At 44.5% G+C, this 19090-nt stretch overlaps 1 protein-coding gene across 1 annotated transcript in view; it reads right to left on the bottom strand.

Moving 5' to 3' along the window:
* Nucleotides 1-19090, bottom strand: part of ACOXL (acyl-CoA oxidase like) — a gene marked incomplete at both ends in the record, with an annotated part of 268533 nt that overhangs the window by 238614 nt on the left and 10829 nt on the right. Inside the window, 6 exons of the mRNA XM_084235198.1 lie at nt 91-223; nt 4507-4579; nt 6658-6744; nt 7060-7174; nt 10870-10968; nt 11631-11717. Coding sequence (XP_084091324.1) covers nt 91-223; nt 4507-4579; nt 6658-6744; nt 7060-7174; nt 10870-10968; nt 11631-11717 — 594 coding nt within the window. The remainder of the gene's footprint in view (nt 1-90; nt 224-4506; nt 4580-6657; nt 6745-7059; nt 7175-10869; nt 10969-11630; nt 11718-19090) is intronic.

The following is a 19090-nucleotide window of genomic DNA, read 5'->3' as shown; positions in this document are numbered from 1 at the left end:
AGAAGCGCAGCTCCTGAAATTGTTACCCAGCCCCTGGAACACACAGAGAATAAACAGTGAGATAAATTAAAAACAGACATAGTCACATACCTTCATGGCACCCAGAGCTTGGAAAGTCACAGCTAATCTCGTAGGGGTCAGTGACGCCAGCATCGCATTGAATCTTGCACTCTTGTTCTTAATCAGGGAATGGTACTGCCCGTCTGGAGCCACGGAACCGAACCTGCAGTGGGGAAAGACAGGGGGAAAGAGAAGCAGTGTTAACAAAAAAGAACACAGCACCATTAAAACCAAGTCAGGAGACTCCCATGTGCACACTTAAAAGTTACACAGGTTTGTGCACCCTGGTACCTCCCTCATGAGACAGCAGAATTTGGGTGCAGGGGAAGATGCTCAGAAGGGCTCAATTCAGGAAAAGGAAGAACAGATTTCCCACCATGACCAACCTGAGACTCTAGGGTGGCCCCTGACAGAGACACAAGGACCACCACCATTAAACCAACCAGGAGCCCAGGTGTGCAGACCAGACATCAATGCACTTTTTTGCTTGAGAAATAATTCACATAGCATACAGTCCTCCCCTTTAATTTATTTTTTTTAAAGATTTTATTTATTTATTTATACAAGCACTGGTACAGTCAGAAGCGCGGGAGGGTGAGAGAATTCACCAGAGCCAGAGCGGGGAGCAGAGCAGGCAGAAGGACTGAAGTACACTGCTGAGGGGAGCAGCGGGCGGCAGGAGAGGTCTGCGCACCATGTGGGACCCGCCTCCGGTGGCCGGGGAGCAGCCGGGGATCAAACCAGTGCTGCAGAGGCTGCGGGCAGCTTCACAACCCAGCGCTCAACCGCTGCGCCACCGGGGAGGCCCTCTCCCCTTTAATTTAAAGTGAACAGTTCGATAGTTTTAAGTATATATGCAAGGTGTACAACCATTACCACAATCCAATTCTAAAACTGTCCCTACTCACCCCCAAAAAAGAAAATTATTCCCCAGGGCCTCCCTGGTGGTACAGGTGGTTGAGCGCAGTGCTATGAAGCTGTCCGCAGCCTCTGCAGTGCCAGCTCGTTCCCCGCCAGCCACAGAGCAAACCACAAGGTGAGCAGACCTCTCCTGTCGCACCCGCTGCTCCCCTCAGTAGTGTATTTCATCAGTCTGCCTGTTCTGTTCCCCGCTCTGTCTCTGGTGAATCCTTTCACCCTCTCATGTATCTGGACTGTACCCCGGATCTTGTATAAATAAAATAAATCTTTTAAAAAAAAAATCATTCCCCAAACACCCCAGCCACCAGGTCTGGAAAGCATTCAACACTTCCTACCTCTATGAATTTGTCTGTTCTGGACAATTCACACAGCTGAAATCAGACAATACTTGAAATTGTGTCTGCTTTCTTTAACTGAGCACACACATTGTTTTCTTATTTTTTTTTCTTTTTTTTTTCTTTTTTTTTCTTTTTTTTTTCTTTTTGTGGGACCCTCGCCGGTGGCCGGGGATAGAACTGGTGCTGCAGAGGCTGCGGGCAGCCTCGCAACCCAGCGCTCAACCGCTGCACCACCAGGGGAGGCCCCACACATTGTTTTCAAGGTTCATGGATGTTGTATCATATGTCGGTATTTCACTCCTTTTTATGGCCCAGTGATATTCCATTATAGATGTACCGTATTTTGTTAATACACTCAACACCTGAAATGTGAGTTGTTTCCACTTTTTTTTGTTTTTTGGCTACTATGAATAATTGTGCTGTGAACATTTGTATACAAGTTTTTGTGTGAATTTATTTTTTCAAAGATATATGTTTGTTTATTTATTTATGCATACAAAAACTGGGGTGTAGGCCAGAGGTGCGGGGGCAGGGATTGTTGAGAGGATTCACCGGAGACAGAGTGTGGAGCAGAACAGGCAGATTGACTGAACTACACTGCTGAGGGGAGCAGCGGGGGGAGTCAGGAGAGGTCTGCTGTGCCATGTGGGTTAGCAACCTGGCCAGGAATCAAACTCATGCCTCAGTGGCTGGCGATAGCTTGATAGATAACACTGAGACCTAAACCCCTGCACCATCAGGGAGGCCCTGTGTGAACTTAGGTTTTCAAGTGTCTCCTGGACGGTGTTTTCATAATACCCAGAAGCAGAACGTCTAGATCATATAAAAACTCTAAGCTTTTGAAGAACTGACAAATTCTTTTTTACGCTTTGATCTTAGCCAAAAGGCTGAGAAGCAATGACAAATTCTTTTTTAAATCAGCAACAAGGTTTTACATCCCCATTAGTGACAGATGAGGATTCCAATATCTCCACACGCTCATCAACACTTATGGCCTGGTGATATTCATTATAGATATACCATATTTTGTGTTATCTTCAATCTCTTTTATTCTAACCATCCCAGCAGGTGCAAATACTCCTCCCATCATGTGAATCATCTTTTCACTTTCTTCAATAGTGAGGCACAATTTTTTTTACATTTTAATGAAGTCTGATTTATCTATCCTTTTTCTTTGGTGATTGTACTTTTGCTATCACATCTAATATCACTGCTCACACCAAATTCACAAAGATTTACACCTGTGTTTTCTTCTTACATTTAGATGTGGGATCCATTTTGAGTTAATGTTCATGTGTGATATGAGGTAAAGATCCAACTTCTTGTTTTTGCATCTCTATGTCCAGTTGTCCCAGCACCATTTGTAAAAAAGACAAATCTTTCCCCATTAAATTGTCTTGTCATCCTTGTTGATGCTCACACTTAATATAAGAATTTATTTCTAGACTCTCCAAGCCATTCTATTATCCACACCTCTATCCATGCCAATACCAAATGTCTTGACTACGATAGCTTTGTAGTAAGTTTTCAAATCAATTTTGTTCTTTAACAAGATTGTGTCAGTTATTCTGTTTCTTTCATTTTCATATGAATTTTAGGATCAGTGTCTCACCTTCTGCAAAATTTAGAGAGATTGCATTGAATCTGTGCATCTGTTTACTGTCCATTATTGATCAAGTGATTTACCAACTTCCCAAAAGTTAGACTCCCCCCTCAAAACATCTGTGTGGCCACAGCTATTCTCTAGCACTTGGGGTGGTGGAGGCAACTTCAGTGCCAATTGAATGGCTTTAAAATCAAAACTTGCCTGTCAAGAAACACTCGCAACCCTCCATATGTCCTCATATTTTCTACATATCATGTAGCCCACTATCATTTTCCTTTCTGGTTGAATCTGACTTTCTAATCTCTGGTGTATTGGAGGGATGCTAAGCCAGTAGGTCCAGCTTCTAAGAGGATTGACCAGGCTGCTAAGATCTCATTAGGGTGGGTAAGGGCAAGGGAACTGCACGTCTTTGTCTTTCCTCCCCTCTTCCACATCTCCCAGAGTGGAGTGAGGCTGATAAGTGACCGGGAAATCTGCATGCATCTCTGGGGGAGGTTGGTGGTACTCTGAGCCGCTGTCTTGGACACTGGTAGCTCCTAAGGGGGCCTGAGGGCTTTACCACCTACCGGAATAACTACAAAAATGCTTTGATGTTCCCATTTTATTTCTTGCCAATTCACAGGAGGGGCAAGTTAGCAAACAGAATGTGGTCCATTTTAACTTTGTTTCCCACACATTTTTCTTAAACTTTGGCATCCACATTTCACTGTTGGCAAGAACTTACAGGCAACTAAAAGGCGTAAAGTGTTAAAAGAAAATCTGCAGGAAAGCAAGGAGACAGCTGATTATATATAGCCTGATTGCTTGCTTTTTCACAGATTAAAATATGACTGTGGCTCAGGATTTTTATTGGATGCATGAAATACTGCTGAGAAAATTAAAGCTAATTGGTGTTTCTTAGCCTCTGCAAAGAACTCCTATCCCCAGAATGCACCAGAAGAAGCAACCTTCATCTCACTGTTTAACCTGCCCTGACCTCACAGAGGAATGCTGGGAAATGATACTGAACCTCTCTGGGCAAGGAGTACTGGGTTATAACAGCCTCCAAAGCTAAATGGTGATGCCTTATCTCCTGCCAACACAAAGGAGGCAATAACACTACAGTAATTGGTTTATACCAGCAAAAAAATTTTAAAGGAATCAGCCTAAATTCCCAATAATAAAGGATTAATTAAATAAATTATGGACTACTATGGCAATATTAAATTGATAATGTATATGTTCCATTGTTGAATAAAATCATTTGATATAGTAAACAGAAAAATAGAATTTATTAGTGTGTATGACTGAGTAAAAATCAAACATATCTATCTCTTTAGATATTTTATCACAGAGAAAAGTCTGAAGCTATATACATTAAGGTGTAACAAACATCATATATGAGTGATAGCATTTGAATCATTTTAATTTTTTTCTATTTGCTTATCTACATTTTCCAATGAGTTGTCAATACATTTATAGTAGTGGTTAGGAGATGACAACCTGGACACACAGCCCATGAGATCCAAGAACCAGGCCTGGGTGGGGAGAGCAATGAGATCATATACATAGGAAATCTCAGTTAAGGAGGAAATTACTCACTTATCCAGCAGGTTCTCCCTTGGAATCCGAACCTTGTCAAATATTAAAATTCCATTATCCACACCGTGCAGACCTAGAGAGAACAGAAATGAAATAGAGCTGCAGGGGACACATCTGTGCTGACATCAGAAAAAACGATCACTGCTACTTCCCAGGCCTGTCTCCACTAGAATGCAAACTCTTTGCTTTACTTCCAGGATGGCTGATGCTTTTCTATTTGACATAGGGCTTGGGGGCAGAAGATGCTACTTGTTTGTTTCCTTGAAGAGCTGTGCCTTCTGTGCAGCCTGCATGTTCAGGGCTCAAGTGGGGCCTTCAGAAAAGGCACACCTACCTGGTCAAACTGGGATCAGGAGAATTTAGGCAACTGTAAGGACATCAAGCTGAACACACCAGAAGGCAGGAAAATTACTCCCTGAATAATGCAGAACTCAAACTCTTCCTCCTTCCCACTACTTATTCCCAGGACAAGGGTGAATTTTTCAAAGCAAATGCCTGAAAGACAAGAGAAAATGGCCACAAGGACAGGGGAGCTAAGCTGACTTTTGGTTCCTGAAATCTGCCAGACCTGGTTCCTAATGACACCTATCAGAGTTTGGGGTCTACTTTTTTGTTCATCTCACATTTGGAGAGATCTAATCTGGAGCGGGGGAGATCTTGATTTAGCGTGTGTCTTCATTTAGAACATCACCCCTTGACAAGGACACACTTGCATTAAGTGCTTACAAGGAAACCAAAGCAGACTTTCTGAGGTTGCCAGTGTTTTAAATGACTGGCACCACTTCACAAGAGCTGGGCCCACCCCTCTGCTCAACCACACTTAACATGCAATGTGCTTTCAAGAGGCTGGGGTCTGGGAAGGCCTCAGGTTTCCCCTGGGAGATACATTTAAAACATTCACAAACCAGGCCTCCCTGGTGGCGCCAACCTGGTGGCGGTTGAGCGCAGCACTATGAAGCTGTCCACAGCCTCTGCACTGCTGGTTCGATCCCCACCGGCCACGGAGATACCCACAAGGCAGGGCAGACCTCTCCTGTCTCGCCCGCTGCTCCCCTCAGAAGTGTATTTTGGTTGGTCTGCCTGTTCTGTTCCCCGCTTTGTCTTGGGTGAATCCTCTCACCCTCCTGCACATCTGGCCTGTACCCTGGTTCTTGTATAAAAATAAATAAATCTTTTAAAAAAAAAAAAAAGAGGATCCTCATATTTAATAAATAAATAAATAAATAAAACATTCACAAACCCACCTGCAGCCAGGGTGGCACTACCCCTCCATCCAACGATCACCTTCCCCTTCTTGCCCCTTCACTTCTTTTTTTTATTTACTTCCCCCCTCCACCTGTTTCTTTGGCTTGGCTTGGCTTTATTTTGACTGGAGACAACAGGTAGAACCTACAGGTATGACCTGTTTCTACCCAGTTTATGGGTTAAATTGTGTCATGACAAAATTCATATTTCCTAGTGTCTGTGAATGTGAACTTAATTGGAGATAGGATCTTTATAGGGGTAATCAAACAAATAAGGACATTAGTGTGTGCCCTAGTCCAATGACAGTTAACCTTATAAAAAGGAGACATATGAGCACCAATAAGCAGACAGGGAGACCGCCGTGTGTGCATGAAGGCAGTCACCTACAAGCTAGTGGGTGAGGCCTGAAAAGATCCTTCCTCACAGCCCTCACAATGAACCCACCTTGATAGCAGACCTCCAGAATTGAGACAACAAATTTGTTGTTTGAGCCAGTCTGTGCTATCACAGCCCTAACAAACCAGCACCCTTTGAATTCATCAAGGGCCTCATGGACACAAACACCAGACTGGCACAAGAGAGACAGCCTCAATCTGCCCCACAGAGCCTGCAGTTCAAGAGGAGAGGGGAGAACAAACAACTCAGGGCAAAGCTGCCTCATTGCTAAAAAATACAAGAAGCTGGGAGGAAATGAGACCAACACATATTCATAAATGGCAATCTGCAACATTCTCTAACAGTTCTATATAAAAGACTCTAATCAGGCTTCAAAATCAGGGCATCTTCTCTGGAATTGTTGTCAATGCCTTCACTGCTTTGGTGATTTAGGTTAGCTTCTCCTCGAGTGGGGAAGGGAGCAGGCTGGAAGTGCAAACCAGGATAAAAAAGGGTCACCTGGGGACTCACCTTCTTTGTACATCATATCAATAGCTGTCACTCCTGGATACAAGTTTCCATTTTCATCCCGAACAGGAACAATGAAACAGTGGGGCCCTGAGGAAGACAAAGAGACATTTACTAAACAATTCTTTTTAAATAAGAAATTAAAGCTTTATGCATTGCCTAAAACAGTATAGATTCATTTTAATCCTGTAATTTATTTTTTCTATGACTGTGCACTACACACAATAGTGAAAATGTGAAAATATAACAATAAATTGTATTGTCATATATATTTAGGAGATAAAAGTTAGCATTGACTTTTTTACAGGCTGAAAACATCCTTGTGAAGTGGGTTTTCCGGGTAAAGTACTCACTGGAAAAAAGAAATAGCAAAGAGAATGATTCTAGGTGTCTGTCACGACAAACCTTGAGATCTTCCATTAATGATGAGCTGGGCAAAGACAGCTGCATAATTCCCATGCATTGCATTCCCGATGTACATCTTCTCTGCATCTTCACACGGTGTGTCGATTACAAACTCCTGTTAAAAATAGCAGATTGGCGGAGTGTTTCCCTTCCTATGGCTCATTGCAACTCAAGGCAAGGAGTTACTGCCACGTTGTACAGCAGGACACACCCAGGTGATTTCACTGCATAGGAGCAGGCAAAAATCATCCAACTCAACCTTGTGAGGGCAACACCATTGTTAACCTCAATTGTCATCTCGATTTACATGGAGCTCACCTTCTCCTCAACTCTGGAAATGACTGGGATTAAAGTGCTTTGTCAGCAAATAATTCAATCAGGAAAACAAGTTGACAATTTGGGATGGCTAAGAGCTATCTACCCTGGTCTCCCCTTATATTTTGAGCTATTTGACTGAGTCTGTCTGTTTTAATGTACAGAGTCTTTCTCTAATTATCAACTTCATTCTCTATAGACTACTTCATCCTGAGGTTTGACTTGTAAATAATCTAACACCCAAACCCATAAAATCCCTTGTGATATGTATTCAGCTTTCCACATACCACTCACTCCTCAACAACCCTACCTGTGAGGGTGACAACAATGATCTACAGGCCCTAGTAACATGAGTCCACATCTGTCTGCTAGATATTGCCTCTTCTAGACAAATCACTGGGTTCCTCGCCCCCTCCACTGCTGCTTGGCCCTTAAAATATTTTCCTCCATGACGTGAGTCTATTGTTTAAATAGCTCCAACTAACCACAGGCCCAAACTGTATGCTTGAACATGAACAAGACCAACAGACAGCCACCACCACTCCCACATGGCTTAGAGCCTCAGCTCATATAACTCTGATTATTCTAAAAAAAAAAAAAAAAAATAGTAACTCATGTAAGCCTTTGGGTAACTGCCTGAGAACCTGCCTCTCCATTTTCCTGATCGATGAATGCAATAATGAAAGAGTCCCCCAAAAGCTTCATACTTTCAAATCCTTAAACGGTAGCACCTACAAATAATTATCTGTCTTATAAGGGGAGGAATCTTGGATGTAGCATCCAGTTTGTCTCCATCAAATGAAAAATGATTCTGGTTGAAAACAGCTGGAAACTGACACTGGTCAGGAGGAACATGTGGGGCTTTTGGTTTTCAGTCTCTGCTTAAACCTGAGTCTGCTTTTTCTTCCTCTCTGGAAGCCGGTGCAGGGTCACAAGGGAAGTGCTCCCCTTCGCTGTTCAGTTCTCCCTAATCCTGCTCACCACCTGTGTTACGGTTAAGCCTCTGGTCAAGGAGAGACTGGCTAAAACTGCCAGCTCTGAATGCAGGGCACCAGGGACAGGTCAGGAGTGCAGAAGAGAGGGCAGAAGAGCAGAATCGCACATGTAATGAGAGCTGACACTATCGAAGATGTGGCTGAACTAAACCAACAAGCTATTGATCATGTAAAGATTATTTCAGACTCCAAATTTTAAAGTGTACGGACTCCACTGTGCCGCTGGCCAAGAAATACAGTTCTGAAGCCTAAGAAAACATTCTCTGACATATACTTGCACAGGGAAACTTAACATGTGCAAGGGCTTTTTATAAATGGACAAGTTGAATCTTTTTAAGAGCAGTCTCCAGAGACTGCCCTTGTCTTATCAGGTCAGCCAGAACTTCTCAAAGAAAAGAGTTATTTGAGGCTAAGGTGCGGTAGGAAAACAACAACAACAACAAAACATCCCATGTGGCTAGGGGATGCTTATACCTCAAGGGAAGGAAGGGAAGTAACAGAGAAACAGTGGTCTGGCAGCGAAGATCTGGTAGGGTGGGGAAGAGACAGGAGGCCCTCGTCTCTGTAAACATCTGATACACTCTGGGAAAGGAGGCTTGTCACTTCTGGCAAAAACACTTGATTTGGAAAGTTTGCATCAGCCAAAATGCTGGCATTAAAGCTGGATCTAAATAATGCACACCATGTGTGTCGGTTCCTATTATAATTATTTGTTGAAGGCCAGCAAAACGGTCAGGGCTGTAAGCACTCAGAAAAGATGGCTTTGGCCAGTGAGCTCTTAGCCTCGTTTATTTTTGCTATTTAACATAGTGTGAAAATAGAACTCTCTCTTACCTCTCACTCTACACACCACTACCAAAGCCACCCTCCAAAAATTAAATAAAACAACTAACCCACAGGAATGAATAACTAAAAAATGCAAGCGATTAAAACAGTCCTTGAGGGAGAGAGGGCTCATTTGATATGCTCAACATTTTAAAAGGGAAATGAAGGGGAAAACACAGAAACCAATGAAGGAGAAATCCATCTCCTGCTATGTCAGTCCTAGGTGGCCGAGCTTGCGATGGGCTCCTTCTCCCTCTCACCCCCCACGGGAGGCAGAGTGTTCACCAGAGTCTCCTCATCATTATGACTTCAACTTTGCAACTCCCCTGCAGAAAGTGGCAGCTGCTGAGGCATACCAAGAAGCTAAATCATTTATGCTGTTTGGGGAAAATGGGACCAAAACAGGGAAATGATTTTTTGTGGGAGGAAATAATTATGAGGAGAAACAAATAAATAAGAATTGTGGGTGATGTTTCTTTTTCTTTCCTTTAAAGACAGCAAGGTGACCTCCATATCATAGCTTAGGGAGAGAAAAATTGGCCAGTCAAGACCCAAAAGATGGCCAGTCAGCATCCATCCCTGAGTAAAGCTAAGCTGTTCAGGGCACGCACACTTGAATCTAAGACTCATTAATTGCATAGTCAGAGGTTTCTAACCTTTGAGAGCCTCAGACTCCCAACAACGTTACATACTGAGGTGCCCAGTATAAGTGCTCAGTTAACAGTAGCCATATGCTCTCGTGCTTATGGGTTGCTTTTGTAATGAAACATATGCTGTTACACAGAGGGACCAACATGGAGCCTGCCACATAGCAAGCACTCAATAAGTGGTAGTCCTTATTCTTGTTCTTACCATGACCTTGGACATCACTGACTACTAATGAACTATCATAAGGGCCGGAGGAGATGTAGGACCCCAACCAATATAACCCTCACCTGAACCTGTCTTCTAGACACTGACCACCTCCAACTAGCAGGAAAACCTGCTAATAAAAAGTCAGATTCTAAAGGAAAAATTCACAAAAATGAAGAATAAAATGAATGACCGCACATACACACACACAAGACACCTACACTTTGTTGTATGTTCCACATACCAGGCCTTCAGCCAGACCCTCAGCAGATAGGGTGGAACATCCAGAACAGCCATTTCATGGGGTGATCTGGGCCTTCAAAACACACACTTGCATAAATATGTTTAAAAATAGCTTTCAAGATAGAACTTCAAATTTTATTTATTTAGGACTACTGAACAGTGAACAAGAGATCATCAGCAGAGAGAAACATTTAGAGGGGAGTAGGAGCCAAAGAGATGGGACTCCTACTGCAGGCTGTGACCCACTAGTGGACTGTGAGATCAGTTCTAGAATCTCCACTAACTTTTTTTTAATTAATGAGAATGGAAGGGAAACTATTGGAGTTCTTCATATATAGTAAAGGTAGTAAAAGTAAGACTTATTTGTGAAACTTTAGTTCTGGTGGTCATGTAATTGTGGTGCAGTGTTGGCTGGCATAAGACTCGTGAAGGCCGAGCATCCGTCCACCTCCACTCAAATACTTAGATATTTCTTCTGATTCTAAGCACTTCTGATTTAGAGGGTATGAAGTTGGACTTGAAGAGGAAAGTCTAGTTCTGTCAGCGTCCTGAACCACAGAAGGATGGAAAGAATCCTTACCTGTGCAGAAAGATCAAAGGTGGCCTCCGTCTGGATCCCTCTCACATTGCTCCCATGGCCTCTTTCTGTCATTGCAAACATCCCAGTGTATTTCTGCTCCTGGAATTTACCAGATGTTAAAAGAGAATTAGCTAGCCAGATGGTTCTCTAACTAGAGATCATTAAGGAAGTTGGTAATAGAGTGAGAGGGGAGTTGGAGATAATGATAAAAATTCAGCTGGTGACAGCTAACATGATAACAACATGACAGATACAATGCCTTACAAAAAAGATAGTCTTGAAATTCTCATTTTGATTAAGAATTTCCTGCCATGGGCCTCCCCGGTGGCGCAGCGGTTGAGCGCTGGGTTGCGAAGCTGCCCGCGGCCTCTGCGGCACCGGTTCGATCCCCGGCTGCTCCCTGGCCGCCGGAGGAGGGTCCCACATGGCGCGCAGACCTCTCCTGCCGCCCGCTGCTCCCCTCAGCAGTGTACTTCGGTCCTTCTGCCTGCTCTGCTCCCTGCTCTGGCTCTGGTGAATTCTCTCACCCTCCCGCGCTTCTGACTGTGCCCAGTGCATGTATAAACAAAACAAACAAACAGACCAGCAAACAAATAAATAAAGCATGCCTCTATACAAAAAAAAAAAAAAAAAAAGAATTTCCTGCCATAAATTCTCTGATTTATTTTCATTCTCAACAGATGCACACACACACACCCCCAGCTACTCTAATTTTTTTTAGGACTGTGCATAGAAGACATCTATTGATGTACACGTCATACCTGGAGTGGCTGAAGCCACTTAGTTACATGTCCTGGGCTTCCGAGATTGCTGACTGCACCACCGAACAGCCAATAAATGATCCCACACTGGAAACAAGGACGACAGAGAGCACTGTCAGCAGTAGATACAACTCGGTGACAACTCAACCTACTTGTCAAACTCCGTTCAGGAGCATCTGTTCTGCTCACCAGGTTTTACCTAAGCCCCACCAGTGGCAAGGCTTCGTGCCCTTCCCCTTCGCTGCCTGCCACATTCCAGTTCCCCTCTGCAGACATGGCTCATGGTTCATACTCTTGGAGAAGCCATTCCAGCAACACAGAATCAGGCCTCCATCCTCAGGAAGGCCCAGATCACGCCATGTAATGGCTGTTCTGGATATCCATTCCACCCTATCTGCTGAGGGTCTGGCTGAAGGCCTGGTATGTGGAGCATACAACAAAGTGTAGGTGTCCTGAGCCCAGGCACCCACACAAACAGTGCACATGAGTCCTGACATGAGACACAGTCAGTAAACAGAAGGCTAAGGGAGAGGTGATGCTACAAAACAAGCAGTCCTTCAGCATGGGATGAGACTACTGGGTGCAAATCCCTCCTCAGCGACCCACTGGCAGCGGGGACTTGGACAAATGAGTCACTTGAGTAAAAAACAACCCCACTCACTCTGCACTCACCCTGCCAGGCAGTGCTCCTTGCATACATGCTCACTGGTGCTCACAAGCGCCTGGAGAAGAAAGTATCCTCACCCCCATGTGACAGACAAGGACACTGAGTTCAGATAGAAAGCAGCCTGCCTATGACTGCACTCTGAGAGAGTGGGCAGTGTTGGGGTTCAAACCTAAGGTGCCTGATGTCTAATAGTACTTCACAAGGTTGAAGTAAGGATTCCGTGCAGGACAAGCACTATGTCTGCTCTGCAAACCCTGGGAAAGTGTTGCTGATGAGCAGGAGGAGGTGAAGAGGAAAAAGACAGGAAGGAGGAGGAGCAGGAAAGGTGGTTCTGGCAGAGCCATAAGAAGGAAGCGGGGGACTGACTGCAAAGACAGAAGGCTCAAGCATATAGACATTTTCTGTCTGCAGGTCAATGCCCCTTCCCCACCCCAAACAGCCACATGGTTCCAGTTTTCCTCTGGAGAGACCTCCTCCCCCAAAATCAGTCCAAGTGATGGGTGGCTGATGCTGGCCTCCACCTCCAGCTTTAGGAGGAGACTGAGACCCAGGAGTGGCTGACCTGTACAACATCATGTCTACAGGGATCCTTCAGGGTGGACTGTGATCTGGGCAGGCCCAATCAGACCAGCAGCCACCAGGCTGATGGATGGGCTACTGAGGAAGAGAAACTCCCTCTTGAAGTAACAGATCATGGAGGAATGGAGGCCTGGGGCTTCTGGCTGCTCCTGCCATCACAAGACCTGCGGAATGAGGCCAACATGTGGGATCCAGACAGAGCCTAGAGATGAGAAAGACCAGATCCCACACACCCACACCTGAAACCTGCTGCACCTGGATGCTTCAATTACGGCAAGAAGTAGGTGTAATTTTTGCTTAGGCAAATTCAAAGAGGTTTTTTATTTTTGAGATCACTACAATTGAATAAGCCCTCGTGGATCCTGCACCCACAGTGCAGGGAAGTGGCGCAAACAGCAGGGTCACATGCGCCCATGTGACACTGGCAGCCTGAGAGGGCACTTCCTCAACACCCACAGCTCTGACCGAATGAAACATTCTGACATCACAACAGATGAATTTCACGGATGACATCTGCCACAGGAAATGCTTTTTATTTGAAGAATCATAAAATATCCTCAGAAGAAGCTTACTGCCCTGATTACTCAACCCCTTCTCTGCAGAATCCTCTCAGACACTGCAAATTGCATTATTAATTCTGACACAGGAAAAAGGAATCAATGCAAATGGTCATTTTTCCCATAAACCACCTTGGAAATCTAGTTAAAGAATATTTTTCTAAAACCTAAAGCAGGTTGAATTTGCCATCCCTAAATCTGTTTAGTCAGCAGATATTGTTTTCTTTACAGTATCTTCCTTTTATAGGTTTTAAAATATTTCCTCCTCTTTAAAAGAAAGAAAAAATTAAAGAGTGTTCCATCCACGGTTTAAAGGCCTCCATTCACTAAATGCTATTAGTTGGCACATTGGGCTAAGTGAGTGAAATCTATAGGTTTGCATAAAACTGTAGCAGTTTAACACAGGCAGGGCCTTGTGGCCCCAGTCCACACAGTTCATTAAAATATGGGGATCTCCCTCCAAGTGCTAGCCAATGTATTGCCAACGTCACATTCTCTGAAACCTGACCAAATGAGGATAATGAATGGGAGCACCTGGGGGTTCCAATCAGGAGACCCCTGATCTGATGGATGCTTTCAACACGTGCTTCTTGCGAGGAGAATGGGCCCCACTCCAGGGAGGAGGCAAGCAGGCGCTGGTCCCTGTGGTGGCGGCAGCCCAGAATGCAGTGGTTAAGGAGATGAGAAGTAGAGGGACTTGCGGCAGATCCTGGAGATAGCTGATAGGCTGGATTTGGAAAAGAGAGCAAGAAAAGACTGCAGGTGACCCAAGGGGCTATGACAGAGTCTCTGGATGAATGGAGCCCATTAACTACAGTGGGGAAGCTTGATGGAAGAACCGGGAGGAAGGGATGAACTCACTAAGATGGGACGCTGAGACTCAATGAAGAAGAGCATCAGTCATCAGAAGGGAACAGTGCAAAGTGTCCTCCTGCAAGGGCAGTGTCCTCTACTGACATCGCTGCCCTGTGAGCACCCTCGTCCCCAGGCCACCTAAGGGAACAGGACAAAGACAGGTGTTTGCTCTGGGAGAGACTGAGAAAAGCAGAGGCAAGCAAATTTAAGGGGATAGTGGAGAAACACCTAACAAAAACTCTTGTACTTTTGTTTGGGAAAGATCCCTCTCTCCTATTTCAAGTATCCAGTGGAAAAAAATATCAGCTGCACCCTCAGGAGCATGACCACACATGCCCACTAAGAGTCTGCAGCAGCAGGGAACTGAGGTCAGACAGATTGAAGGGGCCTTGGGTCAGGTCTCTGAACTTTAAATGATGACTACAAGGAGCAACATCCCACAGCAGGAGGGAAAGTTGGTGACTAGAGCTGGAAACACAGGTTGATTCGACTTAGTCCACTACCCAGAAGACTGGGAAGGGCTTGGGCCATGTCTCAGGGGTATAGCCCGTCCACATGCGAGGCACAGCATGGAGCCCCTTATAGGCATCATCAGTCTCCATCTGAACACAGCCCATGAGGGAGTATTAGCAGTGCCACCTTCACAAAAGTGAAAACTAGGGTATAGGTGAGGGAAAGAATGTGCCAGAATTGGGACTGAGTAGCCACACTGAGAGAACCCACATTATTCTGACTGTCTCCCTGCCGCAATAGACCCGCAAGCTCTGTTATGCATGCAGGAAGCTGCGAGCACCGCATCCATGAGAGGCCAGGCCCCTCCTCCACAACGTCCAGCAGGGTTCTCCTAGAGAGCCTTCAAGTGGTCTTGGGGTCTTTTCCTTCCAAGAGTAAATGGGGTTCACTAAGGCACTGGAAGAGTTTTTTTTTTTAAACAAATGGTGACCTCAGAAAAGAGAATGCTATGGACTGATTTGTATCCGCCCCCCAAATCATATGCCAAAGCCTTAATCAATGCCCAGTGTGATGGCATTAAGGATATGGGGCTTTGGGAATTAATTACACTCAGATTAAATGTCATGAGGGTGAAGTCATGAGCCCCCACAGAAGGATAAGTGCCCTTACAAGAGATACCAACTAGTTTGTGCACACATGCATGTGTAAGCTCGCCTCTCTTTCTCTCTCTCTCCCTCTTCCTCTCTCGTGTCTCTCTCTCTCTCTCTCTCTCTCTCTCTCTCTCTCTCTCTCTCTCTCTCTGTGTGTGTGTGTGTGTGTGTGTGTGTGTCTGCCTCCCATCTTACTCCTCTCTCCACCCCATAACCCCCATGAGGGAGACACATCTCACTTCTCACAGTAAGAAGGCAGCCATCTGTAAACAGGGAAGAGGCCCCTCACCAGAAACTGAATCAGCTTGCTCTTAGACTTCCCAGCCTCCCAAACTAAGAAATTCACTTATGTTGTTTAAGCCACCTGACCCATGGTCATTTATCACAGCAGCTCAAGCAAAGCAAAGAGTAAGATGATTCAAATGAGGAAAAAGGAGTTGTGGGGAAGAAAAAAAGGAAGCATGTCACTTTTCTTGCAGCCTTAGAGTCCTTCCAGGTTGCATCAGCACATCTGGCAGAAGACCTTGGGCCGGCTCCCAAGCTCAAGTGGGAATCCAAAGCCTTCTCCTTCCCTGGCACCTCTCTCTTTCCCACCCCCCTGGCCATGAATCGCTTTCAGAGGCAGCCCATGGCCTTGCCAGCTCTTGGCTGTGTGAGTACAAGTGTGTTTGTTCAAAGCTCTCAGGGACGCCCAGAGCCTCTGATAACAAAGACCTGGAGGGAGAGAGAAAAGGGGCTCAACCCTGTGTGGCACAGGCAACCGTGATGGATGATGCCAATGCCCCCTCTGTAGGGGGCAGCCAACACTATGAACACATCAAGGAAACTATCAGTGGTCACCAGTCACTCTCGGCCTGCCAGTGAGAGCTGAGGACATCCTAACCAGCCCAGAGTTCACAGGAACTGCTCCCAACACACCACAGACCCTGCCTGGACCTCTCTCTCTATCAACACAAACAACATCCATGGCTCCTGGGCTGGACTCAGTGGCATGATCTACATACAGCTCTCTAACCTCCTGGGCTGCCTAAGTTCAAGGGGAAAAAAATCCTCTGTAATGACTGATGAGTAGGAAAGAAACAGGGTTAGCATTCACTTTGGTCAAATTTTTAAATCTTTTTAATTTGTGATAAGGGGATATCAAACATAAGGTTTGCCATGTTAGCCTTTTATAAGTATACAATTCAGAGGTTTTTATTACATTCAAATGTTGTGCAACCATCACCACTACTTCCAAAACTTTTTCATCACCCCAAAGAGATACTCTGTGCCCATTCAGCATTAACTTCCCATACCCAAAACTCCCCCAGCCTCGGGGAATTGCTAATCTGCATTCATTCTCTATAAATTTGTCTATTCTAGAAATTTCATAGAAGTGGAATCAGACAAAATTTGTCCTTTAGTGTCTGACATCTGTGCTGTAGCACTTGTTAGAACTTCATTCCTTTTTAAGGCCAAATAATACCCCATCGTATGTATATGCCATCTTTTGTTTATCCGTGCATCTGTGATGGATATTTGGTTTGCTTCCACCTTTTAGCTTTTGTGAATAATGCTGCAATGAGCACTGATATTCAAGTCTCTGAGTTTCTGTTTTCAATTTTTTGGAGTATATTCCTAGGAGGGAACCGCTGAGTCATACGGTAATTCTACTCTTTTACCTTCTGAGTAACTACCATACTGTTTTGAGTCTATGTATTCATTTGAGTCTATGTACTCATGTATTGACATCCACTTTGTACAAGAATATAAAGTGATAATCTCGAAGGAGTTTGCCCTCTAGTGGTGCTAAGAGACATATATAAGACACAAAAATGGGGGAAATAAACCGGCAAATCCCAAATGAACACATGCTATGGCAGCAAACTGGAAGGTATAGACAGACGACAACACACAGATGGGACTTAGACTACAGGTTTGACAGAAGTTTTCCTGAGGGAGGATGCTTGAGCTCGGAATTAAAGAATGTACAGGTGTCAGTCAGGTGAAGGAAGAAAGAGCAGTTCCAAGGTGGATAAGAAAAAGCTACAGAGGGCCAGTGTGGCAGACAGGTCACCCAGAGAGGGGACAAAGTATACAGAAGGCTTCTAGAAAGGTTCACAAGGCCAGAACCACACCAGAACCTGGGGTCATGTCAAAGACCAGAAGGTTCATGGGAAGCTTCATGAGAAGGGGTTGTAAGCGGAGCAGTGATGTGATCAGAGAAGCATTTTCAAAAATCAACTCGTGTCTTTTTGGATACTCAGGAATAAACGTTTTTAAAAAGCTGTTCACTATGGAAATCTTCAAACAAAATAGAATAATATAATGAACTCAGCAATGACCAGCTCGCAGTCCATTTTATTTCTTCTTTCCCCCAATCTTCTTCCCACTCTACACCCACCATCCTAGCTAACCAAGGTGATCCTAAACCATGAGTTTATCCCAGACATTCTGTCCTTTCATCCCTAAATACTTCCTATGAATCTATAAAAGATAAAGACTTTTAAAAACAAACCCTGAAACTATAATCCCACCTAAAAATGTAATGATAACAATTTAATATAACTAAATAGCCAATGTTTAAATTTCCCCAACTGACATAACTTTTCTTTATAGCTTGTTGTTGGAAGCAGAATCTAAATAAGGTCCACACATTGCAACTGGTCAAAATGTTTGTCTTCTTTAAACCACAGACTAACCAGCCTTCATTCATTCAAACATTCCCTGTGCATCTCCATGACTAGGCTCTGCATTCCTGGAGATGTAGTGAAGGGTCCCCACCCAAAAATCTGGAACACCCTGTAGAGACCTCCCCAAGGTCACACCCCACTAGAAGCTTGCTGAAGAGAAGGTCAGGGATGAACAACAAGGTAAAAGCACAAACTGAGGACCAGGACCCTAGACCAGGATCCTCTAGTATTTCTGAGGGGGAGGGGAGCCTATTTGTTGCATCTCAGCTAACTTCCCTCTAGAAGCCACAGCCAACCCAACCAGGCCAAAGAAATCACAGAGAAGCCAATCTCCCCCAAAGGATCTAATAGTGGGCATTCTCTCCATGGGATGGCACTCACAGATTTGTTTTTAATCCTTACCCATTTTTTGATGCTACACTGTAAGGCAGAAATAGCTGTCATCTTTCACTCACCAATAATTGACCTGGCTGCCTGTCTGACCATTTTCTCTTCATGTTCTAATTATAATTTCTCCTCCTTAAGCACATCAGGACTGGATATAGGGAATTATTTTAAGGCCCAGTAATGGCCAGGAACGGAAAGGAAGGAACAGGTAGAGCCACACAGATGACTCTCTGCTAGGACACTAAGGGCACCAAAAAGGCCCCAGCAGTCATGTCTCCCTTCCCAAACTATTCTGTTCACCACCCTTGGTGAGTGCAGCAAGTATGTGCACTGGTATTTGCAAAGCAAGCCTACAATGCAATGCCACTAATACCCATTTGATCTGGCAAAAGTCAAAGATTTACAACTACTGTGGCATAGTCACACAAGGAAATGCTATGCTATAATAAAAATGAATGAATTTGCCACTCCCAAAATGGCAAAACTATAAAGAATAGTTTAGTGGTTGCCAAAGAACGGAGATGCAACTGTAAATGGGTAGTACCATAAGTTTCTGTGTGTTGATGAAGTATCAGTTTAGTATCTTGATTACAGTGGTGGTTGTTTGAATCTATATTTGGGACCAAACTACATGGAAACA

Source organism: Talpa europaea (genome assembly GCF_964194135.1).
Source record: "Talpa europaea genome assembly, chromosome: 6".
NCBI classification, from domain to species: Eukaryota; Metazoa; Chordata; class Mammalia; order Eulipotyphla; family Talpidae; genus Talpa; species Talpa europaea.
This window is presented reverse-complemented; position numbering and strand designations above follow the sequence as displayed.